This window comes from Bos indicus, chromosome 7 (genome assembly GCF_029378745.1).
Source record: "Bos indicus isolate NIAB-ARS_2022 breed Sahiwal x Tharparkar chromosome 7, NIAB-ARS_B.indTharparkar_mat_pri_1.0, whole genome shotgun sequence".
NCBI classification, from domain to species: domain Eukaryota; kingdom Metazoa; phylum Chordata; class Mammalia; order Artiodactyla; family Bovidae; genus Bos; species Bos indicus.
Genome location: NC_091766.1, coordinates 83,348,919 through 83,375,702, shown reverse-complemented (window position 1 = coordinate 83,375,702; position 26,784 = coordinate 83,348,919). Strand labels below are relative to the sequence as shown.

General features: G+C 38.4%; 1 protein-coding gene and 1 long non-coding RNA gene across 4 annotated transcripts in view; one reads left to right on the top strand and one right to left on the bottom strand.

The window, feature by feature from the left end:
- LOC139184226 (uncharacterized) overlaps positions 1-26,784 on the bottom strand; it is an 88,018-nt gene that overhangs the window by 12,695 nt on the left and 48,539 nt on the right. Inside the window, exons 2-3 of one of the 2 annotated variants that reach the window (XR_011567796.1) lie at positions 25,503-25,598; positions 7,066-7,127 (exon numbers count right to left, since the gene is read on the bottom strand). This is a non-coding gene — a long non-coding RNA (uncharacterized lncRNA). The remainder of the gene's footprint in view (positions 1-7,065; positions 7,128-25,502; positions 25,599-26,784) is intronic. The other variant, XR_011567797.1, reaches the window with a different exon arrangement.
- HAPLN1 (hyaluronan and proteoglycan link protein 1) overlaps positions 1-26,784 on the top strand; it is an 81,316-nt gene that overhangs the window by 48,394 nt on the left and 6,138 nt on the right. For both annotated transcript variants that reach the window (XM_019965394.2, XM_070794010.1), the window contains 2 exons: positions 14,722-15,093; positions 26,421-26,723. In XM_019965394.2, the coding sequence (XP_019820953.1) occupies positions 14,722-15,093; positions 26,421-26,723 (675 nt within the window). The remainder of the gene's footprint in view (positions 1-14,721; positions 15,094-26,420; positions 26,724-26,784) is intronic.

Genomic DNA, 26,784 nt, shown 5'->3' with positions numbered 1-26,784 from the left:
ACTGCACATAACATCTTACTTCCAGGAGAATCAACCAGAGGTAGGATGCAGCAATCCTCCTAATGTGGGCATGAAACTTTGAAGAATATTTGATTTACATGTGGTCACTGCAATGCTATCATGTTCTTTATGTAATATCTGCAGAGTCAAGATCTGGTGGTGCAGAAAGGATCAAAAGTGAATTTAATAATGTATGATTGATCATACACTATCTACAGAGCCGGAGTTTGGTGGGAGAACTGGATATGTGTTCTCTCTTTCACTTAAAACTCGTTTGGACTCAGACTCTATGAGTCTGTTATTAAAAGTTAAATTATAATTTCTTTTTCTCTTTTTGAGGTATTATATTACTATTTACAGCTACAAATGCAAAATCCATGAATGTCAACTACATTTTCCAAATTGCATTTAGCTAAATACATACACTATTAATAATACTATCTAGAAATTATTAGCTAAAAAATATCAGAGAATTTCATCATGAAACTATAAAAGTTAGCAACACCCTAATTCTAAAATTTCTTCTTAGTTTACTTTAGGATGTAAGATCAAATATACTAATAAGAACTTACTACATTAAACACAGGCTTATCATATGATCAAAATAAGAATGTTACCATATATATAATAAACACAAAAGAATGAAAATGTATATACAGGCATATATACATATATATTTGCAAAATACTGCACAAATACACATATACTCCTCTTCAGCCTGCTGTATAACACAATACCATTGACTGGGTCGCTTGTAAACAATAGAAATTTATTTCTCACAGTTCTAGAGGCTGGGAGTCCAAAATGATGATGCTGGCACATTTGGTGTCCAGTGAAAGTTGGCTTCCTAGTTCAGAGAGGGCCACCTTTTTTATGTGTCCTCACCTGGCAGAAGAGGACAAGGGACCTATCCTGGGCCTCTTTTATAATGGTATTAATTCTGTTCATGAGGGCTCCACCCTCACAACCTAATCACCTCCAAAGGCCCACCTACAAATATCATCACGTTGGGAAGCAGCCTGCAATATATATGCACTGGGGAGAGGGGGTGGTGCATAAATGTTCGGTCTACAGCAAGCACCTAAATAGGCATTGGGAATAGAATGATGATCAGAACACAGTCTGTCTTCATCAAGTTTATGGTCTAGAGAAAGGCAGACATGGCTATGAATATAGAACTACTGACTGTGATAACTGCCATTCAACTAAGCAAAAACTATAGGTTGGTTGTAGGTTGATATATACTTTTGATAAAGCCTTTAATCTATACTCAGAAATATATATGTATACTTTCATGCCAACTTTGCATCTGATAGCCCATGGTGCAGTCTTCACATTTGTGTGTCTTTTGAAATTATTTACTCATTTGGGCATTTGTTAAACATTGGCCTTCTTTGTGCAAAACACTGAGTTATTCTCTGTAGGACAGACCATCTCCTCAATGAGCTCAACGACAATATTATTAGAGCATCAAAGGTGATAAAAAAAATTAAAATAAGTGTTATATAGAGGTGGAAATATGAAGAAAAGAATAGTTGCCAAACAAAAATATCTTATTATAAAACTGTATTCATACTCACCTTTTAAACCCATAAAATACCTTTTAAGAATATTTCTAATCTTGTTAGTAAGTAACCTAAAAGTCTGAATTCTGTGTTATTTATAAGGCATCCATTAAAACAATGAATTTTGGAATATTTCCAAGTATAAAAACCTATATTTAATATTTTCAGGTAGCAGCAAATTTACACTAAAGCAGTCATTACTTTCTCTGTTCCATTCTGGGGGCTGAAATTGGCAAATTATGTGGGAAGTCAATGATTATTTGGAAACTTTCCCAAAGCTTTTTTTCTTTTTCCCCAGAAAAAGTCAATTAAATAGAGAAGCATTGTTTTTTTGTGTGTTTTTTTTTTTTGGTTGTAAGTTGTACTAACCTATAACTTAATGCTTAATGTTAGAGTAATTTCAACATGCTATGTTTCTCTGACTTTCCCTGTTTCTCTGACTTGTTAGCAGGGGCTATCAAGAAAAAATAGATTTAGATTTCTTTGTTGTTTTGGTTCTTATTTTTAATATAAAATGGAAACTACTCTTTTCAGAATGTAGTTTGGAATACAAAAATCTATCAAAATACTAAAAAGTTAAAAATATTTAATTAAGAGATATCAAAGTGAAAATATCTGGTGGGGGGCAGAAATCTTTATGATATGAGCATTTTTATTTCAAAATGAAGACAGTGAAAGCACAAGAAATATATAAGTTCTATACAAATCACTCCAAAACACTGTGTGTATTTTGTATTGCTACAATGTGGTATATGCATGCATGCTTCCTGCTGTCCAACTCTTGGCACCCCATAAACTGTAGCCTGACAGATTCCTCTGTCCATGGGATTTCCAAGACAAGAATACTAGAATGGGTTGACATTTCCTTCTCCGGGGGATCTACCTGACCCAAGGATCAAACCCACATCTCCTGCATTGGCATCTGAGTTCTTTACCACTGCCCCACCTGAAAAGCCAATGGGGGAGTGGCACTAAATACACATGTCCTCAAAAATAATTATCAAATCACCAGTACAAATAGGAGCCATTTTAATGTTGTTTTAACTAAACATGTTGGTTGTTAACTTCAGTGCTTACTTGGAGACTAATTACCACATGTATAAGCTCCAAGTAGTACGTTTTTACATATTGGAGGATGGTGCTGTGAAGTGTGCTAAACACACTGAGTTAAACAATAATTTTACCTACCTTTTCCAAACACTGTCCACTCAAGCAAGACAAGGACATTAAGGATGAAAACACAGGAAGATCATAGTCCATCGAGAACAAAAATAACAAAGCAAGTTAGAACTGGGAACATTTACTCCAGTAAAGTGTTCAGATGGGGTGAAGGAGGTGGACAGAAAGAAGAGTCCTATCTTATTTCTAAAGAATCATACATTTTAAATATCAATAGAAACACCATTGAAAACATATCCTTGAAGTGAGGAGATTTCTACTTCTAGAGGCTTCTGTTCGTAATGGTGGTGTTTGCCTGCTTGATTTTGAGCAAGGGGCTGATGTACTATGATTCTCATGTACAAAAGACCAAGTGGATACTGGATTATGATGGGTGAAGAGTAAAAGTGAGGAAAGGGTCTTGAGGTAGTTTAGATAGGAAATCATGGTGGTGTGAACCAGGATGGGAACAGTGGAGGTGGATGAAGATGAGCCAATTTGGGGGAAGGGGGTGGAAGCGGAGACAGAGATGGCAGCACTTGATAATAGATTGCTGCTGCTGCTGCTAAGTCACTTCAGTCGTGTCCAACTCTGTGCGACCCCATAGACAGCAGCCCACCAGGCTCCCCTGTCCCTGGGATTCTCAAGGCAAGAATGCTGGAGTGGGTTGCCATTTCCTTCTCCAAGATAATAGATTAGATGTAGAGATTAAGAGATTAAGCGAAAGGAAGGGTCACATCAAACACACCTTCTGAATTTTGGCTTGAACAAATGGATGGATGATGTAGGCATAAAATGAGTTGAGGAAGACTGGAAGAAGAACAAGTTTGGACTGGAGAGGAGGGCTCAAGTTATTTGTTTGGCATAGAATTTATAACCAGCAGGTAGTTGGATTTACTATTTCAGAGCTCAAGGAAAAGTATACTGGTAGAAAGCTTTGGGATCACCAGTACATAAATATGTATAACCATAGGACTAGATGAGATCACCTAAAGAAAGAGGAAATGCAGGCAGAGACAAGGAGATTGCCCTGGTCTGAAGTTTGGAAACCCTCAGCATCAACTGGGGGTCGGGGCAGGGGGGATGGTGGTGAAGGAGGTTACAAAGGTCACACATTCACCTCTTTGAGCCTAAATCCTGATCACTGATGTGTGGTCATTTTTTTCCCAGGTAGCTTTAAAAAATCTAAATGAATTGCAAGTGTTTAAAAATAGAATAGGAGATATTTGTCTTAAAATGTACATTTCTAGCATCTGCTGAAAATTTGAAAGTCCTGCTGTTTTTCAGGCTGCATTCTCTTTGGACATCAGTGGGAACCTTTAGCATGGAGCATGAGTGCCCAGCAATAGTACAGTCCCTTCCACTCCCTGTTATTTTCACTTCTCTCAGTCTTGCCTACCTGGGCATTTGTGTTCCATTTACCTTTCATTTTGTTTCAGCACTAAACTTAATAGTTGACACATTATAGGCTATTAATTCATGATCATTGATTAAGTAAAGAATCAACAGTTCCCTTTTGCCTCCAGAACTGACTCTGGGCAGTGTTATCCTGATGTTTTTCATACTAAGTGAAGACAGTAACCATAGCAATGTAGAAAACCAAAAGTGTCCTTTCTACAAATTACGGAGAACTTGACCTTACATTTCACCACAAAACGGAAGTAGTCTGAGCAGAGACAAGTAGATCCGGGCCCTTTACCACATGAAGACATGTTTCTAACAATTAGGGACTATGGTTAATTACAGCCTAATGAAGAAGAATGACGCATGCTAATGTTTCAGTTTCTCCATACCCTTTGAAATAAGCCTGTATTACAGTTAAAATCCTGGAAAACAGGTTTCTTCAAAGATTGTAATTCACTGTTAATGAAACAATCAATTTTATTTTTGTATAACGTATTTCTTAATTTCTCAATGTGATAACTCAATTTGCTTTTATTCTGTCTCAAATAATGGAAATCAAATGCTATTTCATTATCCATAAATCATTGATAACATGGATAAATTTAAATTCTGAAAATTATTAACAAATGCAAACAGCTCTGGGTTGACACAGCTAGCATGACTGTCTCTAGTTTGGGGACCAGTTAGATTGAAGTTACCAATGGCAATAATACTGATAAATTAATATTAACATTTAAAACCACTTACTATGTGTGATTCACAATATAGAATATAGAATGCACAATAGAATGTGCATTACCTAGATCATCTCAGTCCGTCCTCCCCACCATGCTATATAAAAGTGGTTATCCTCACTGAAACTGTCATTTGGCTATTAAGTGGTAAAACTGATGTTCAAACTCAGGCAGGCTGATTCTTGTGCTCCTAACCCACCAGGAATCATACAACCTCCATCTAAGCCTTCTCTTAAAAACTTTTGAACAAAGCGGTAGGTAAAAACCGCTCCCATCTTGTTCCATTCAATTGATATAACTATGTTCCAGAAGAAATTAAATCACTATGAAAAAAGAGGTCCAAGGTCCAAGGTCTCGAGCCTTGGAGAAACTTGTCTCACAGGCGGCTGTAGTGATTCTGAAGGAAATTCGAGGAGCAAGGTGGGGATGACAGCTACATATACGTACATTCCACACCTACCCCCAAATGAAGACTGTCTGGAACCCCAGAGAAAACTGAGGAAGAGGCAGGAAGAAGTTGGATTATACAGATATAGGTTTGGTTTTGTTTTTAAGGCTTTAAAGTGGTGGTCCTGAATTAAGCTCCTATGCTGTTAAGAACCACTAAGAAAATCACTGTAAGTTGATGAGGTACAAGTTTTTGGGAATCAGTACTTCTAGGAACTGTCTTCTGAAAGAGCACGGGAAAGAAGACAATGTTGAAAACAGAAGCTGGTTTGCATACCTAGCACACTTGGGACACTAAGTAAGTGTTTGTTAGTAAGAGCCAACCTTTACTGGGCACTCAGGGTGCCAGGCACCAGGTTAAGCTCTCAGTGTATGACCTCCTTTAATCCTCATGAGAACCCTGAGAGGAAGGTGACTTAACTCTATTTTACTGATGAGGAAACTGAGGCCATGTAAGAGGCATAATTCATAGGCTTAATCAATAAACTATAGCTTCTGAGATAACAGATAAAACAAGAATGAACGTGAAAAGACAAAAGCCCCAAAGAACTTAGTCAGCAGAACAGAGCTAAACACCCTCACCACACTTCTTACTCCTGGTCAAAACAGATGAAGAAAAAGTAATTAAAAAGAGACAATATTTTTCAAGATAGTAACAGTTTGGGGTTTATATTTCAGAACACAGATGTTTGAACTATGTTCAATGGATGCCCTCAAGCTACTTGGAGGCTCTTGATGCCCATTTCCAGCAAAGAAGCTTACCTTTTTATAAGGCAAAAATTTGTCTAAGTTATCCTTTTTTGGCAGGGGGCTGGGGATTTCCACGGTCTCTGAAAAAAACCTATAGGCTCTAACCATTATTTTTTCACTATAAAACTGGGATATGATAATAACGTGGTACACATATGTGATCAACATCACCCAAACAATACTATATTCTGGTGTTGGGCACTCATCACAGAATTGCTTTAGCTCTAAGGCAAGTGTTGGGCTGAACTTCATAGGCTTACAAGTCCTGCACTTGCCCAGCCTCAAGACTGAAGAAAAAGCCCAGAATCAGCAATAAAGTCATCAAAGTTTTAATGGATGAGGGAGTACATGTCTGAAGCAAGGTCCTAGAGCAACACCCCACTGTGTATGGCAGAGAGTGGACAGGACCTGGCTGTAGTCTTTGCTCCCAGGGATAAGGGAAGGTTACAGTTATAGGGGGAAGTAAAATCAGGTTGGTTCATTAGTTACCAGGGAAACCAGCAGAGGGGAATGCCTCTCACCTCCCCTTTGATAAGCTATCATGGTGGAGACATTCTGATCTAAAGCTAAAGCAATCATTAGCTGGGGTCTGGGGTAGCTAAGTAGGAGGGTCAGTCATGGAAGTAGGGTCTAGACGAAGCCAGCACTGGGGATATACAGAGAGCAAGAGAACAGCCATCTTGAGTGGCCTGACCATAACAGGAAGGAAGATGGATGTGGTCAATACCTAAGAGAATGCTCCACAGCACATCACATCAGATAATACAGGTCACATGGCATGTAAGGAAACTGAAAACACAATTCCAGGTAATCTGGTTCAGCTGTAGACTGACAGGAACTAGCAGGGGACATAGACTATACAGGGGTTAAAGAGCAGGTAGGTACTGCAGAGAGTGGAAGGGTGTTGAGAGGAGTATGTTCTTGTAGCCTGTGAGACCAAAAGGCAGGGTCACAGAGGGTGAGAAACAGCAGTAATCACTTTACAGCAAAGAGTAACCTTCACTTACCTTTAGCTTTGGATTCTTCCTTTATAGTCGAAACGAGATGACAGTACCTTTGTCAGCAGCATCTTAAAGGATTGGGGGAAAAAATGAGATAAAACTTTCATGTTTTGAAGAACTGTTTAAAGATAATATTATAATTAACAGAGCCATAGGTCTTATACAAAATTATAATCCTGCAATTATAACAGTATACTACAATTCTAGTTACCAGCTTCTTGTCTGTATTTCTAGGCAAAGTTTTTTGTTTATTTTGTTAATTAAATTCCCTCAACCATTTTATGTATTTTTATATCATTTATGTTTAGTGTGTGAGCAGGTGATACATACACACAGTTCAAAAGTTTTTAAAATATGGAAGTATAGTATACACTGTGAAAATCTCTCAGGGGTTCTCTACCCACGCAGCTACCTTATCTTCCCACAGGCTATCATGGTTATTAGTTTCTTGAGCTTCCTATGATTCCTTCAGATATAGTTTAGTTTAGGCAAATATATGTATTTCTTTTGACTTCACACAAATGATAAGAAGTACACATAATCTTACAAGTCTTCAGATCAGTATTTGAACTCCAGATGAAAATAAAGATGGCCTAGGAATAAATCCAACAGGATTGCAAACTCAGATCAACTCGTTGAGTGCAGAGGACAGAAACGATCCTCCTTAGAGCCTCTTTCTTACCCTTATCATGTTGTCCTTCCTGAAGAGCTGAGTCATAGAGACTCAGAGTTCTTACAGTCAGGAAGAGTTGGGGAAGAAACTAAAGCTCTGTCTGATAAACTAAAAGCAATTAGCCCTCCAAAAGGGCAGTAAAGGCTGGATGGTGGGGGGGAGGGGGGGAGTGGAGGGTGGCGACAGTGGGGTGAACCTTGTAAAAGTTTCTGATGCAAAGCTTACTAGACAGATCAGAATCAAGACCAAATGATGGGAACTTCTGACTCCCAGTAAGCAGCTTCAGAAACAATTAGGTTTAATCTGGTCTGAAGGAAACAAAATACAATCATCCCTCAGTATCCACCAGGGATTGGTTCCAGGACTCACCTGAGGTACCAGAATCTTCAGATTCTCAAGTCCCTTATATAAAATGTTACAGTACTTGCACCTAACCTGTACGCATCATCCGCTTATACTTTCCATCACCTCTAGATAACTTATAATACCTAAAAAAGTGTAAATATTATGCAAATAGCTCTAAATACAATGTAAATGCTATGTAAATACTTGCTGGGCACACAACAAATTCAAATGTTGCTTTTAGGAACTTCCTGGCATTTTTTAAAAAAACATTTTTTATCCCCAACTGGCTGAATCCCAAAAGAGGCACACTCAGATATGGAGGACTGACTGTAATTATAAAGAGTTAAAGGTTGTTTTTTTTTTTTTTTAAGAGTTAAAGTTTAATGAGTAAGATAAATTTTTTCCTAAATTATATATCCTACTCAAATGTAATGTGTAAGATACCATGAGAGATAAATGTCTAAATCATGTATTCTTTTTAACTATTGTGTCTTATTACATATATCTAGCTGTTTTTGTAAAAGTGTTTTCATCTTAGAGCTGTATTATGGTGTAAAGCTTGTGCAGGGGTCCATGTCTACTACCACAGCTGAGTGCAGGCTCTGGGCGGCACTAGTCTAGTTCAGTCACAGACACTTATCGCAGGCCAGGCACTATTTTGATGCTGGAGGAACAATATAACAAGATATGCACTAGAGAGATTGTCATTAAACAGACAGAATGACTGTTTTCAGTAGACTGTGGTAAGCACAGGCATAAGGATACAAATCCAGCCTGGTTGCTCATCCTTGGGCAGGCTGGCTAGCCTAAGGGAAGTAACAGTTTCCAGAGTGTTAGTCTTACACATCTCAACCTATCACAGTGATAACAAATACCACAATATTAAGGAACCATTTTCAAACCCTTATGCAGCATTTTCAAATGACTCATTGTGGAGCTGGCACTTGAGTGTCTGCTGACTAGCTTGGGATATAAGGGAGGAATTAGTTTTCTGCTTGGAGTGATGAAAAGTTTTGGAAATAGATGGTGGTGGTGGTTGCACAATAGTGTGAGAATAATTAATAATGCTGAACTGTACACTTAAAGATGGTTAAAATGGCAAATTTTATGTTACATGTAAAAAATAAAAAATCAAATGATACTGGTAGAATTTTTCCTTGGGAGTGTTTTTTTATTCTTGTTTAGCCATCTGAAATATATTCCTCCATTTTGTCTGTTTGGATTCTTTTTACATTTTATTGGTCTAGAAAACCCAAGAGTTTGGAGGCTCCTTCATTATACACCAGTGAGAAAGTAACCGATACCAAAACTGGTTGTTTTGTAAAATCCAAAAGTTATTTATTTTTAAAAGACCAACTCTGACTCATAACACCTTTTCTTTTCTATTATCTCTATTTCCTTAGCAATGAACTGCCCCCCACCATGATTACACTTTTAATAGAACTAAGAACAATAGGTAATATTCCCATGCCCTATTTCTAAACTGTTTTTCTGCAACTATTTGTTTTTGTCCTATTGTTGAAAAGATTCCCTCTAAATTCCAGAGTGACACAGGGGTCAGTTGTTCAGTCATGCCATTGCTTCCATAATTTCATGAAATTGAATGATGTCCTCTAGACTTCACAGCAGAATTCATAAAATAATAATGAAGCCCTGCTGATTTCCCTGGAGACAATTATGGTCCTGAAGGTCATCAAACCTTTTCAAGTCAATGTCATTGACACTCACGAATAAAAATATGAAGTTCCTGTGACTTACAGATAGACTTTTTAAAAAATTCGGTATCCCTAAAATGAGCACATATACGCTGCTTAGGTTTTTATAGTTAAAAATTTGAAGGGATAAGCAATATTCATTCTGATGATCAAGGTTTATTTTTACCTTTTGCATTTGATTTGCTTTTCAAGTGCCCTGTTGATTGAATAGTTTTGATTTAAACATTAATTTCAAATTAGTTCACGTTTTTTAATCCAAGAATCAGATTCAAATCTTAACTCTAGGCGCGACTGTGCAGTTTGTCTTCAGCATTATAGGTTCCCTTTGTTCCTGCCCTCCCCTTCTCCAGCTTAGTGTGTTTCCTGGCTGATCCCTGTCATGACAACCTGCCAAAGGCAGCTGGATACAAATCTAAAGCTCAATGTTCTCATGACATAAACCTGTCATTCAAACAGCTAAGCCCTACCAGAGCCTGCAACAGAACCCAGGGTTCCTGACTCAATGGCCAGAGCTCTTGCCTACATCTTACCTGCCCTGCAATAGGCTACTCCCACCAGCAGTGTTCAATGCTTTATAATCTGCAGTGTTGAGCTTCTAAAATCACGCAGACTAATAAAAGGCATTGTTCTAAAGGTCATGTTGGGGATTTAGGTTAATGAACATTAATGGCCTTCAGTCACTCAACGTGTTATACATTACATATTTTTCATAGGGTTTTTTGAATTGCAGCCAGGGCTTCTGGCATCTTTTACCTCAACACCCCAGCTGTCCAAAAAATAAGAATGGTAGAAATTTATACATTCTAGCAGTCTTGTTAGAAAAATTATTTTTGGTGTCTGCTTAGTTCTCACCATTATACCACATAAGTCATCATCTACTCACAATGCTAGAGTATAAGTAAATAGCACCTTAAAAAAATCAGAAGTTTATACTTCTAAAACACTACAAGATGATTTATAGTTAACCTCAGAAAAAAATTAGAAGTTTCAGTCTCTTAGACAAGACTTTTGATCTGTGCTTTAACTCTTTAATTTATAAAACACTCAGGCCTTGTATTCATTCTGGAATACCTTATGATTATGCTAAACCACACAATAATTTCCAAGTTTCCTATATAACACAGGTGGCATTGTATGTATTTTTTTACTCCACATGGTTCAAAACTTTATAATGGAACCATGGAAGGTTAATATATGTCAAAATTATATGTTATATCAGGCAGTATCATACTGGAAAAATATAGTGGAAAAACTATGCAGAGTAATAGTTTGGTCAGCCATTATTTTAAGTGCTTTCAGTGTCTCTTATGTCAACTATGCATAGTAGATATTACTATCCCTAATTCACATATAAAGAAATTGAGGCTTGGGGGTTATACACCTTGCTCAAAGCTAGAGAGCAAGAAACCTGAAGAGGTGAGGTTAGAACAAGGTCTCTGATACATCAAAGCCCTTGTTCCTAACTACTGTAATACCCCCTTAACCCAATCCATTTGGGCATTAGCTTTGACTTTAAAGTAAAAAGCATGAGAGAATCAACAATCCAATGAAAAAAATGAGCAGAAGACCTAAATAGATATTTCTCCAAAGAAGACATAAAGATGGACAAGAGGCACATGAAAAGATGTTAAACATTGGTAATTATTAGAGAAATGAAAATCAAAATTACAATGAGATATCACCTCATACCAGTCAAAATGGCTATCATCAAAAAATCTACAAACAATAAATGCTGGAGAGGGTGTGGAGAGAATGCTGGCAGGAATGTAAATTTATACAGCCACTATGGAGAACAGTATATAGAGTCCTTAAAAAACTAAAAATAGAGCTACTATATGATCCAGCAACCCCCCTATTCCTGGGCATATATCAGAGAAAAACATGGTCCAAAAGGCACTTAATATTCACTAAAGCACTGTTTACAATAGCTAAGCCATGGAAACCACCTAAATATCCAATAAGGAATGGATAAAGATAATGTGGTATATATATATACAATGGATATTACTCAGCCATTTAAAAGAATTAAATTATGGTCATGTATGGATGTGAGAGTTGGACTGTGAAGAAGGCTGAGTGCCGAAGAATTGATGCTTTTGAACTGTGGTGTTGGAGAAGACTCTTGAGAGTCCCTTGGACTGAAGGAGATCCAACCAGTCCATTCTGAAGGAGATCAGTCCTGGGATTTCTTTGGAAGGAATGATGTTAAAGCTGAAACTCCAGTACTTCGGCCACCTCATGCGAAGAGTTGACTCATTGGAAAAGACTCTGATGCTGGGAGGGATTGGGGGCAGGAGGAGAAGGGGACAACAGAGGATGAGATGGCTGGATGGCATCACTGACTCGATGGACGTGAGTCTGGGTGAACTCTGGGAGTTGGTGGTGGACAGGGAGGCCTGGCGTGCTGTGATTCATGGGGTCGCAAAGAGTCAGGCACGACTGAGTGACTGATCTGATCTGATCTAATCTGATGCCATTTGAAGCAAAATGGATGGACCTAGACATTGTCATAAGACAGTAAGACAAAGAGAACTATCCTTATGATATCACTTATATGCAGAATCTAAAAAGAAATGATACAAATGAACTTAATTACAAAACAGAGACAAACTCACAGACTTAGAGAATGAACTTATGGTGGAAGGGTAGGGAAGAGGGATAGTTAGGGAATTGGGGATTGACATGTACACACTCTATATTTAAAATGGATAACCAGTAAGGATCTAATTGATAGCACATGGAACTCTGCTTGATATTAAGTAACTATCTAAATGGGAAAAGAATTTGAAAAAGAACAGACACATGTATATGTATAACTGAATTATTTTGCTGTATACCCGAAACTATCTAACATTGTTAATCAATTATGCTCCAATATAAGATAAAAGATTAAAAAAAAAAAAAACTTGAAAGAATCAGGTAACTTCAACTTTTTGAAGGTCTTATATGGGCTTCCCTTGTGGCTCAGCTGGTAAAAAATCCACCTGCAATGTGGGAGACCTGGGTTCAACCCCTGGGTTGGGAAAATCTGGAGAAGGGAAAGACTATCTACTCCGGTATTCTGGCCTGGAGAATTCCATGGACTGTATAGTCCATGGGGTCACAAAGAGTCGGACACAACTGAGCAACTTTGCCTTTCACTTCTCTTTCATGTCATGTCTCAAGTCCCATCATGGAAAGATCCAGCTCCAGGCATCCTCCCAAGGTACTGGGTAGATCCATGTAGGGCCTCAGGCATTGCTGAGCAACTTACTAAACAGCACTTTTTCCTCCTCCCAGAAAGAAGACACTAGGAATATTTAAGTAGAACATGGGTGTGGTCATTGAGGATATTGCAGGGGGAGTATCATACATACAGTAGAGTTGAATAGATTTACCTGTTATGTATTATAAATCTATGGGCCTAAATAAGAAGATGAAGAGAATCAAAGGAAATGCTTAATGAGCATTTTTTAAGCCAGAATTTTTTAAGCTGGATAATTAAGCCACTATCCTTTCATGTTTTTAAAACTATTCAAGGTAGGGCACTGATGGCTTTAAACTATTATGTTTCTGAAGATTAGAGCTAACATAAATATACATATTTTTTAATATTTTGATTGCTTTATAATAAAAATGGAACCAGTGTGTCCATTCTTGGACACTTTATTTTAAAATCTGAAAGTTACATATGCCATTAAATAACTAAGTTTTGAGGTCTGTCTGAAGATGACCAACTACTCTGCCTGATGACCTGTATACCATTAATGATTCATGACCAAGGTTGATTCAGAACCTCCAGCCTAAAGGAGGAAAGACTGCCTGAAAGGCAGCTTTGGCAGCCTTTGAAAGCTGTGTGTAGATGAGAGGTTATGTGCATCCAGGAGTTGTTGTAGCACTTTCTCATTTTCAAAACTTGCACATTCTCAAGAGAGCTCATCAAGGTCAAAAGCACAATGAGCGAACCAGGGGGAACCCCAGAGAAAGCCAAGATCTGAAAATAACAGCTGGCTATCCAGAGCCTGGCAGCCCTGCTGACTTGGCAGGCTAGGGATATCGCGGTGCTCTTGGGAAGGCAATAAAGTCCTTGGAGGAAGGAAGCTAAAGGGCAAGTCAAGGCAGAAGTGAAGTGAGAAGATTCTGTAAACCAAGACACAGAAAAAGCAGAAGGACAGTAGAAGGAGATTTAAGGGAATAAAGAAACAAACAACTATTGGGTTAATTAGAAAAGAAATATAACTTTGGATACACTTTTACCATTCAAAGTTTGAGGAATATATTTCAAAATCTGGAGCTTTTTAAAAAACATCCACTAAAAATGCCTTTCTGAGGTCTAGCCTTTGTGTGAAAATAAAATACATACATGTTGCTTGAAATGCTCCAGAATGGTATATCACAGGTATGTATCTGAAGGCAGAGATGGGAGAACACTCTAAGTTCTTTGACCAGAACAGTTCAATGAATGTTAGTCTGTTACCATAAACTTTCCCCTAAATACAATACAGACTTATTGGATTAGAAAGTTCAGCTGAGGAAAGATCAATTTATACAATTTGAATTTTGGGGTTTATATCGATGAAATAATTATGGTTCCCCATCACTTCTCTTGGTCTTATTTCTACATTTTTATATTTAAATATAGAAAAAAATGGAATTTATGATGACATCCTCAAACTTCAGATGACTATAGAATCTTATAGCCAGTATTTCTCATTGATTGTCATGTACAACTTTCCCTTTCTTCAGTGGCTTAAAAGACATGACTACCTTGTAGAACCCCACTAGGTACTAGAGGTACCTTTCTCTGTAAGTCAAAGGAGGTCACTGCTCAACAAGGCAGAGAAGCTTATCTTCAATGCTACTCTTCACCAGATACCCTGTATAGGTAGTATGTTTCATATTATAAAAGTCTAAAAGCATATTAATTTTTTCTCTTTTTTTCAATTATAGCAGAAAATGGCCCCCGTCTACTGGTGGAAGCAGAACAAGCCAAGGTGTTCTCACGTAGAGGTGGCAATGTTACACTGCCATGTAAATTTTACCGAGACCCTACAGCATTTGGCTCAGGAACCCACAAAATCCGGATTAAGTGGACCAAGCTAACTTCAGATTACCTCAAGGAAGTGGATGTCTTTGTTTCCATGGGATACCACAAGAAAACCTATGGAGGCTACCATGGTAGAGTGTTTCTGAAAGGAGGCAGCGATAATGATGCTTCTCTGGTGATCACAGACCTTACTCTAGAGGATTATGGGAGATATAAGTGTGAGGTGATTGAAGGATTAGAAGATGATACTGCTGTGGTAGCATTAGATTTACAAGGTAAGTACGGTGTTAAACTTAGGAATGATAATTAATCATTGCTTTTTTTTCATGACAAGTAATGTCCAGTGATCACCCCAGTGCTGATATGAGGAACCAAAAGTCCATGTAAAGCATGTTTTTCTGTAATTTGCAGTCTGTCTACAAATCAAGCTTTCACATTTGAAATTTATACACAATGGTTATATGCAAAATTGAAGCTATTTACAAGTAGAAGAAATGTGCAGTGTAACTGAATTAACAATATTCAGGAACTGCCTTATGCCATTCAAAATTTAAATCTCATTACATAGTTATTAAGAAATGCAGAGTGGAGGCTTTTTATTATGCTTCTAAAATTGTCTCCGTTTCAAAATAATGGCGAGCTTGTGAAGGACATCTGCTAACTAAAATAAATTTAGTTGTATTCTGTAAAATAACTGTGAAAACTTAATTTAACAAAAAATAACCTCTAGATTTATTTAAATATTCTTGTAAAGAAGTAAATTTTTTAATGGTCCAGAGTCTCCTAGATACTGAATAGCAAATGGTCAAGGAATTTTGGAGGGAGTTTTATTTCTAAATATGCAGTACTTGCAGTAGGTTCAGCTTCCCTGGTGGCTCAGAGAGTAAAGAATCCGCCTATAATGTGGAAGACCCAGGTTCGATCCCTGGGTAGGGAGATCCCCTGGAGAAGGGAATGGCAACCCACTCCGGTATTCTTGCCTGGATAATCTCATGGACAGCGGAGTCTGGCAGGCTACAGTCCATGGGGTCACCAAGAGTCAGGCACGACTAAGCAACTAACACTCTCAACACTCTTAGTAGGTTTAAAGACCAAAATGTTTACAAAGCTAAACAATAAAATGTACCATCTTGCCTCTACCAAAGCCCTCTACACTTCTCCTTAGTTGATGATATAGCTCTAGACACTCTTCATTCATGAATTTGAGCATTTCTTTACATGAGAGAATAAATTTTGACTGCATTAATGGAATAGTCCTTCCTTATGTAAACCATAGGTGTATGTTTGCTATAAGTTCCTTTTACATTCTAGGACAGATTTGTGGCTTTTGGAAAAATATCTATTTTGTCCACTAGCATACCACTGAAGATGTGACCTTCTGAATCCGATAGAGTACCATTACATGCATACAGATTTATCAGCTTTGTGTGTCTGATACATTGCTTGATGTTGTAATGTGCATTTTTGTGACCTTTTCTTACTTGTAGTTCTTGGCTCCTGATTGCACGCCACCTTATACTTAGAGTGTTTATTGATTCACTTTAATATCCATGAACACTGGCATTATTAAAAATGAAAGAAGCAGTTGGCTTAGAGAAGACAATAATCATCAAATATTAATTGAGGGTCACTTTCTTTTATCAAAGGGGCATCAGGCAATGGAAACTAGGAGGACTAAGATGGTCATGTTCGCCCCAGCTTTGTCAGTACATGTTTTGTAACCAGATCAAGTTACTTCTCCGTATTGCACATTGGCTTCCAATCTATGAACAATAGTTTGAACTATATTATCAATTGGTAGGTTTTCTTCTTAAAGTCCATGTTTATATACCACAGTATTTCCTAAACTTAACTCATATGCCCATGTTTGTTATCTCCTTACGCTTACTTAAAAATAAATTTTAAATAAATAGAAAACAACATAACTTGCCAGAAATAGAAGGAAACCAGAAAAATAAGTACAATGAATATAAGGTCTTTCTAAATTATAACTGCTTGATGATGGCTTTGAGTATGAAGCTTGCTGTCCTTTTGAAAAAGAGATTTAGCACATTTTAGAGGATAATACACTTGATAGTCAAACTGAGACTTCCTTTAAGACATACTTAGATATGTTGAAGGGGAATTGTAAGAAGAGTAATTTTTCCTATACAAGCCCTGCACCTTCCCAAATCTCCATGTTTTCCATGCTTTCAGGCTACTTCTTTACCATATAATTCATATGCATATGAGCTAAGTAAATGTGCCCAAGAGACCAATTTAATTGATAAATATTTTTTGAAGTGCTGTTTTTGTACCATGAGAAACAAAAAATTCTAAAACATGGTTCCTTTCATTCAACAATCTTACAATCCATTAAAGATAGTAAATACTTTAAAATAAGATGGAACTTGTTAAAGTAAGTAGGTACAAATTGCTCTAATCGTTTCCATATTTATTTTGCTCACTTTCAGTAATGCCCCTGGACAGCTGAAACTTGGGAAAACTCCTTTCCAAAAGTAACATGGTTAGGAGTAAGAGCTAGGACTAGAATTTGATTCCAAGGGCACTCAATGAAGTCATTGCTTTTATCTACTATGATCTGGGGGTTTGCAGTAAGGAGAAAGTTTCTGTTGGGGTAGAAGAGTAGAGGTTTCAGAAAGGCACTGGTGTTTGACAGCCTCAGTTCTTCTGAAGCTTTCTAAAGATTCTTAAAGGCCCCAGAGTTATTTGGGAGATGATCAAGGGACTGTCTTTTAGTCATACTGCGTTAATTGGTGTGTCTATTACAGCTGCTTCTGTACTATAGGAAGAGTAGAAACAGTCATTAACCAGAGGATCTGCCTTAGAGTGACTGACATTTCCACATTTAACATTATCTACATGAATCATTTCTGAACAACTGGAAACAATGCAATCCTTTAAAAATAAGATCAAAAACCAATGCTACCCTGAGCCTTATCCCCTCCACCCCCAGCTCTGATGTTCTCAGACCACAGATTTCTACTGTAACTCTAATCACATTTTTTTTTTGTAAATATTTGCAAACTTGTCCAACTTCACTTTTCACCTGCTAAATGGAATATAATGGTCATCTGAGTTAAATTCACCCATTCCAGTCCATTTGAGTTCACTGATTCCTAAAGTGTCAAGGTTCACTCTTGCCATCTCCTGTTTGACCACTTCCAATTTGCCTTGATTCATGGACCTAAGATTCCAGGTTCCTATGCAATATTGTTCTTCACAGCATCAGAGTTTACTTTTGTCATCAGTCACATCCACAACTGGGCACTGTTTTCATTTTGGCTCCGTCTCTTCATTCTTTCTGGAGTTGTTTCTCCACTCTTCTCCAGAAGCATATTGGGCATCTATTGACCTGGGGAGTTCATCTTTCAGTGTCATATCTTTTTGCCTTTTCATCTTGTTCATGGGGTTCTCAAGGCAAGAATACTGGTTTGCCATTCCCTTCTCCAGGAAATAGTTTATAAGTGAGTGAATGTTTGATACAATGGGTTTATACTTTCAATACAAAAAAGTCTGCATGCAAAAGAAGGGCCATGCATTGGAAAACACTCTAAAGGAAGAGACATTTGATATGGACCATGAGAGGTGAACTTTGTACCTTCATAGCATAGAGAGTATGACAAAATGGGAAAGAGAACATCACAGGTTGAAGGAGAAACTCTTCAAAGGCCAAAATGTGAGTAACAGATGCCACAGGTAGTTAGCATCCAGTTTGACTGATTTAACCCTCAGCATGGCAATAGGGTGGGATAAAATTTTTTAACTTTTCATTTTCACCAATTTCAAAAGTTTGAAAAAGGAGAAAGACTATGATGAAGAGTATAACGTATCTATATATATAATCATCCAGCTTCAAAAAGTGTCATCAGATAGCTAATCTTACTTTAGCCTGCTTTATCTACTCCAACTGAATAATTTTAAAGAAAAATCCAGGGTATTATTTTATCTATATATTTCAACATGAGATAAGAATTCATTTTAAAATAAAACTACAAAAATTTTAATGATAGCTACAGTGCCATAATAGAATAAAATCTGACGAACCGTGATTGCTAAGAACAGACACTATGAGGGACTTGACAATTTCAACCTCAGTTCAGTTCAGTCGCTCCATCATGTCCAACTCTTGGCGACCCCATGAATTGCAGCACGCCAGGCTTCCCTGTCCATCACCAACTCCCGGAGTTCACCCAGACTCACGTCCATCAAGTCAGTGATGCCATCCAGCCATCTCATCCTCTGTCGTCCCCCTTCTCCTCCTGCCCCCAATCCCTCCCAGCATCAGAGTCTTTTCCAATGAGTCAATTCTTTGCATGAGGTGGCCAAAGTACTGGAGTTTCAGCGCTAGCATCAGTCCTTCCAAAGAACACCCAGGACTGATCTCCTTTAGAATGGACTGGTTGGATCTCCTTGCAGTCCAAGGGACTCTCAAGAGTCTTCTCCAACACCACAGTTCAAAAGCATCAATTCTTCGGTTCTCAGCTTTCTTCACAGTCCAACTCTCACATCCATACATGACCACTGGAAAAACCATAGCCTTGACTAGACGTACCTTTGTTGGCAAAGTAATGTCTCTGCTTTTGAATATGCTATCTAGGTTGGTCATAACTTTCCTTCCAAGGAGTAAGCGTCTTTTAATTTCATGGCTGCATTCACCATCAGCTGTGATTTTGGAGCCCCCCTCCCAAAAAAGTTCTGACACTGTTTCCACTGTTTCCCATGAAGTGATGGGACCAGATGCCATGATTTTTGTTTTCTGAATGTTGAGCTTTAAGCCAACTTTTTCACTCTCCTCTTTCACTTTCATCGAGAGGCTTTTTAGTTCCTCTTCACTTTCTGCCATAAGGGTGGTGTCATCTGCATATCTGAGGTTATTGATATTTCTCCCAGCAATCTTGATTCCAGCTTGTGCTTCTTCCAGCCCAGTGTTTCTCATGATGTACTCTGCATATAAGTTAAATAAGTAGGGTGACCATATACAGCCTTGACGTACTCCTTTTCCTATTTGGAACCAGTCTGTTGTTCCATGTCCAGTTCTAACTGTTGCTTCCTGACCTGCATACAAATTTCTCAAGAGGCAGGTCAGGTGGTCTGGTATTCCCATCTCTTTCAGAATTTTCCACAGTTTATTGTGATCCACACAGTCAAAGGCTTTGACATAGTCAATAAAACAGAAATAGAAGTTTTTCTGGATCTTTCTTGTTTTTTTGATGATCCAGCAGATGTTGGCACTTTGATCTCTGGTTCCTCTGCCTTTTCTTAAACCAGCTTGAACATCTGGAAGCTCATGGTTCACGTATTGCTGAAGCCTGGCTTGGAGAATTTTGAGCATTACTTTACTAGCTTGTGAAATGAGTGCAATTGTGTGGTAGTTTGAGCATTCTTTGGCATTGCCTTTCTTTGGGATTAGAATGAAAACTGACCTTTTCCAATCCTGTGGCCACTGCTGAGTTTTCCAAATTTGCTGGCGTATTGAGTGCAGCACTTTCACAGCATCATCTTTCAGAATTTGAACGAGCTCAACTGGAATTCCATCACCTCCACTAGCTTTGTTCGTAGTGATGCTTTCTAAGGCCCACTTGACTTCACATTCCAGGATGTCTGGCTCTAGGTCAGTGATCACACCATCGTGATTATCTGGGTCGTGAAGATCTTTTTTGTACAGTTCTTCTGTGTATTCTTGCCACCTCTTCTTAATATCATCTGCTTCTGTTAGGTCCATACCATTTCTGTCCTTTATCAAGCCCATCTTTGCATGAAATGTTCCCTTGATATCTCTAATTTTCTTGAAGAGATCCCTAGTCTTTCCCATTCTGTTGTTTTCCTCTATTTCTTTGCATTGATCGCTGAGGAAGGCTTTCTTATCTCTTCTTGCTATTCTTTGGAACTCTGCATTCAGATGCTTATATCTTTCCTTTTCTCCTTTGCTTTGCTCTTCTCTTCTTTTCACAGCTATTTGTAAGGCCTCCCCAGACAGCCATTTTGCTTTTTTGCATTTCTTTTTCTTGGGGATGGTCTTGATCCCTGTCTCCTGTACAATGTCACGAACTTCTGTCCATAGTTCATCAGGCACTCTATCTATCAGATCTAGTCCCTTAAATCTATTTCATTTCCACTATATAATCATAAAGGATTTGATTTAGATCATACCTCAATGGTCTAGTGGGTTTCCCTACTTTCTTCAATTTAAGTTTGTATTTGGCAATAAGGAGTTCATGATCTGAGCCACAGTCAGCTCCTTGTCTTGTTTTGCTGACTGTATACAGCTTCTCCATCTTTGGCTGCAAAGAATATAATCAGTCTGATTTCAATGTTGACCTTATGGTGATGTCCATGTGTAGAGCCTTCTCTTATGTTGTTGGAAGAGGGTGTTTGCTATGACCAGGGTGTTCTCTTGGCAAAACTCTATTAACATTTGTTCTGCTTCATTCCGTATTCCAAGGCCAAATTTGCCTATTACTCCAGGTGTTTCTTGACTTCCTACTTTTGCATTCCAGTCCCCTATAATGAAAAGGACATCTTTTTTGGGTGTTAGTTCTAAAAGGTCTTGTAGGTCTTCATAGAACTGTTCAACTTCAGCTTCTTCAGCGTTACTGGCTGGGGCATAGACTTGGATTACCATGATATTGAATGGTTTGCCTTGGAAACGAACAGAGATCATTCTGTCATTTTTGAGACTGCATCCAAGTACTGCATTTCAGACTCTTTTGTTGACCATGATGGCTACTCCATTTCTTCTAAGGGATTCCTGCCAACGGTAGTAGATATAATGATCATCTGAGTCTTGGGTAAATGCTCACAGTGCAGCAATTATATACATAAGAATTGGAAGGCTATGGTAAACCACATGCAGCAGAAGAAATACCTTGTGGTTATCATTTATTAGCTCTTACAGTGGAAACAGTGTCAGACTTTATTTTTGGGGGCTCCAAAATCACTGCAGATGGTGATTGCAACCATGAAATTAAAAGACGCTTACTCCTTGGAAGGAAAGTTATGACCAACCTAGACAGCATATTCAAAAGCAGAGACATTACTTTGCCAACAAATGTTCATCTAGTTAAGGCTATGGTTTTTTCCTGTGGTCATGTATGGATGTGAGAGTTGGACTGTGAAGAAGGCTGAGCGCCAAAGAATTGATGCTTTTGAACTGTGGTGTTGGAGAAGATTCTTGAGAGTCCCTTGGACTGCAAGGAGATCCAACCAGTCCATTCTGAAGGAGATCAGCCCTGGGATTTCTTTGGAAGGAATGATGCTAAAGCTGAAACTCCAGTACTTTGGCCACCTCATGCAAAGAGTTGACTCATTGGAAAAGACTCTGATGCTGGGAGGGATTGGGGGCAGGAGGAGAAGGGGACGACAGAGGATGAGGTGGCTGGATGGCATCACTGACTTGATGGATGTGAGTCTGGGTGAACTCCGGGAGTTGGTGATGGACAGGTAGGCCTGGCGTGCTGGGATTCATGGGCTTGCAAAGAGTAGGACACGACTGAGCAACTGAACTGAACTGAACTGAATTCCAGGTTCTGACCTTTTTTCACTATCAATTACATCCTTACTAGGGTCATCACCAAATCAGGCAAGTTCTGCTTAAGCTCCTTGTCAATCTTCTAACATGCATAAATAAGACTAAGGAAGTGTATCATTTTAAATGTCATAATTAAGCTGCCTTTCCAACTGTAATTGTACAATGTCTTTAATCATATTAGCCCTTTAATACCAGATTAAATGCTATGTTGTTCAAAAAATTTTCCCAATTAGAAAAAAAATCGTTCTACTTCAAGATGCCAAAATTGTATGGTTTGTATTTATAAGATTCTGTTCTGTCTTGGCGGAGAAGGCAATGGCAACCCACTCCAGTATTCTTGCCTGGAGAATCCCAGGGATGGGAGAGCCTGGTGGGCTGCCATCTATGGGGTCACACAGAGTCGGACACAGCTAAAGCGACTTAGCAGCACCAGCACCAGCATTCTGTCTTGGAGTCAGATTTTTATATGTGTGTGTGTGTATACACACATACAATCATGGAGTCTTTGCAGAAAAACACCATCCCCCAAACTCAAGGTATCCTAGAGTATTCAGTATAATGCCTGCTCTTAGTTGTATTTTAAAGTCTGTTTTTCAAATCACACAGATTTTTTTTTTAAAAAGTAAACCCTTTTGAAAAACTGACCTACATATGAGTTGGAATTAGCTGTGGAAGCATAATTTTTTTCATGTAGAATCTTGGATAGGGTAAAGCCCTCTGATTACTACCAAATTACCCACATTGCTAGAAACAACATCCAGCAAGAGGTAAGCCTTATATAACAAGGAAAGTGTCCCCAGAAATTCATGAGTAGCTTGGCCTACAGAATTCATTTGAGCAATTGATAAATATATAGATAATGATATGAAAAACATGATATTTGTACTTCTAATCTTCCACTGTATTATTGGTCTTCCACTGATGAAAATGGGGCCAATTCACAAAAAATAGGATCTGAGAACTTTTAGAAATAGAAAGCTAATTCCATATATGTATGTAACACTGAAAGGCATTCTGAGAGATACTGTGGAAAGTACAAGTGTTCTGCATGGCCTCTACCTTTTTATTATTAAAAAATATTTACTTTATGGAGTTATTGAAATTTCCTTTAGCTTTAATATGCAGCATGGCATGAAAACCTTTCACATAACCAACAAATTGATATTTGCCAACAACTAAGATGAACTGGACTGTGCAATTGTAAGTCTTAAAGAATGTGCTTTTAAAACATATTTCAATTCACTAAACTACTCACATCACTTGATATTATCCTTTTCCATGTGATGGATATTTCTTATTAATACCCTTGGTAGTAATGCATACCAGCCTTTCAGGGAAAAGTAAAGAGTTTTTTATTATATTTTGACATATAAGTATAAAATAATCATACTTGGAAAATAATCATATACCCTTCTTTCTCACTCATGAAAGTTTAACTTTTCTTATTTTTGTAATGCTGGATGAAAGTAATCACCATTTGCTCCATAATTTAACTGTAGGAACTGCACATTTTTCCACAGAGCCAAGAAAGTTTCTGCAGTTATAGTCTTAGATGTTGAAATCTTAACTAGCTGGAAGTAAAACGAGTAAATAAATAAAATACTAATAAACATGTTCCAGAAATGCTCCCACTTGTACAAAACATCTGATTGTTAAAATGTGTACAATAAAGTGAAACTTTTAAAATGTTGGTGAGGATGTGGAAATTGACCTTGATTTACTCGGAATTTGTTCTTTCCAGCATCAAACATTGATTAAAATCTAAGTAAATTTTTTGAGTTACTGTAAGTTGACCATTTACTCTCACCATTGAAAAAGAGTGAAATTTTAATATAGGGTTACACTTTGACTTTGAGAAATGATTGTGTAAAATTATGTTAAATGTAAAAGGAACTCAAAAATATATTACACTGTTTTTGGAACTAAATCAAACATAATTCAATGGCTAATCAAGGACAAATGACTAAAGAAAAAATTTCCCCAATGCCTATGGGAGTTCACCAAATCAGTCTGGTGAATTAAAACTTGAGAGGTTGCCTAGGTCTTTAAAACTATTACAAATTAAAATAGCCTGCTTTCTCCACTGTTACCATCTCGAGCTATTTGAGAAATGGAATTCAACCTAAATGGTTGAATTTAGGTCTATATACATTGAGATTTTCTCTCACTTAAGGTCTAGCTGCCAAGGAAAGCTCTACTGGAAAAATGAAATATTTTCCTTTCCATTGGCATTCCTGGGCTTGTTGAGAAAAGAGGATGCAAAGCGTGAGGGGACTGAGAACACTAAAGCTTCTCCTTCTCAGCGCTGACTGGGCTCTTAGTTGGATGCCTGGGCACAGCCCTTCTTAGAAGGAGTCGCCTCCAGGCTTTCCCCACCCCCATCCCCCCATCTCTACAGGGGGCAAAGGCAACCAAGAGAGTCTTTTCCTCCTTACTTTTGGCTCCAATTCCGCTTACAGATCTCTCAGCCAAGAACCTGAGAAGGCAGGATGAGATCAGGAAGCCTTCCTGGATCTCTGCCTCTAGTGGATGGTGCCAGCTGGACTGCCCTGCAGGGACAAATGTGTCCTGCAGAGCCCTTCAGTGGACACGACTTGATTTAGGCTCTTGAAATTTCTTCCTGTAGAATATTCCAGGACAACTGATAAAAGAAAACATTTCCTGTGCAACTGGTTACACTATTAGTAGATTGTGCACCCATCTTGCACAGGGTCTGCCGTCTCGTAAAATAGCACATTTGGTATAATCCACCAAATTACTGTGTGAGTCAGACAGTTTTTTACATTCCACATGCTAAAATATGAATTATTACTCATTATAATAAAAAATTCAAGGCAAAATTAGTTTTCTTTTAGCAACCATGGAGAAGACATTTTGACTCAGTGGTCCTTCATAAAGTCCAGCAAATGATACAACTTTGTTTTTTTATGATGCAACCCTTATTCTTTAAAGAAACTGTGCAGAAAGTTGTGAGACAGCTCAGTCACCTCCCGTAATAATCTGATTTGAACCAACCTAAAGAAATGCTTTGGAAAACTGTTGCATATTCCCAGGCAAAGTCAAGCGCCATATCTTCACCAAGTGCTACATTGACTAAGGGTTTTTGTCCTCTAAAATATTTAATTATTCGGCAGATGTCTATTTTGTACGTACCTTGTATAGGACAAGCTTCTAAAGGCTTTTGTTCTCTATTTGCAATATCAATGTTTAGAAAACTTAGTTTCAGTTTGCAGTGCATGAATACGGAAGCTGAAAAATAGTAATAGAAATATTTAAAAATGAAAGCTTTTATTTTAGTTGTATTGTTTAAGGAGAGAAAAAAAAATGAAATTAAGTTAAGCTACAGTAAAAGCTGAGACAAATGAATAAGAGAGCCAGGATGCTTTTTATGGAAGTGCCTCACTGTAAAAAATTACCCTATTAATATGAAATAAGACTTCTTGGTGATCGTGCCCGCGCCCGCGCCCGGCGTGTGGGTGGCGGCGCGCTTGTGCGCGCGCGCGCAGGGGAGAGGCCAGCCCCGCCGGCCGTTGTGGGCTTCGACTGGAGGGGCGGGAGGGTCACCTGCGAGCGTCTGCGACGCCCGCCCGCCCGCCGCGTCCGGAGCGCGCCGGCTGCGCAGGGCCGCTGGCTGCACACCCTGTGAAGCTGGGGCGGGAGGCAAGGAGAGTCCGCGCGCGGCGCTCGGAAAAAAATTTAAAAAAAAAAAAAAAAGAAATAAGACTTCTTAATTAGGTTTTTGTTAGATATGCAAAAGGTAAGTTCACTGGGAGGGCAACTTGAAAACTATAATTTGCAGATGAATCATTTCAGAAAGGAGAATTATGAGGCTTGAGTTGAATGCTTAGCAAAACAGATAAATCACTGCAGTTACCAGACCAAATAGCTCATTGTGAAATGCTCAGAGCTGAGAGGCTTGAAGGGAAATGGGACCATTAGAAAACACTGCAACTTGAACAAAAAGCTGCTACTTCATCTGATGGTGATTCTGTTCTCCCCACTCAAGTGGGATTTGCTTATAGTTCTTACTATTTGTGCCACTAATGAGTCCTTGCTTTCTCCTTTGGACAGGTGTAGTATTCCCTTATTTTCCACGATTGGGGCGCTACAATCTCAATTTTCATGAGGCACAGCAGGCTTGTCTGGACCAGGATGCTGTGATTGCCTCCTTTGATCAGCTGTATGATGCCTGGCGGAGTGGGCTGGACTGGTGCAACGCTGGCTGGCTCAGTGATGGGTCTGTGCAATATCCCATCACAAAACCCAGAGAACCCTGTGGAGGCCAGAACACAGTCCCTGGCGTCAGGAACTACGGGTTTTGGGACAAAGATAAAAGCAGATATGATGTCTTCTGTTTTACATCCAATTTCAATGGTAAGATATTAACCATACTACCTTGTTTGTTATCCCAGAAACCAATACATACTATGATATG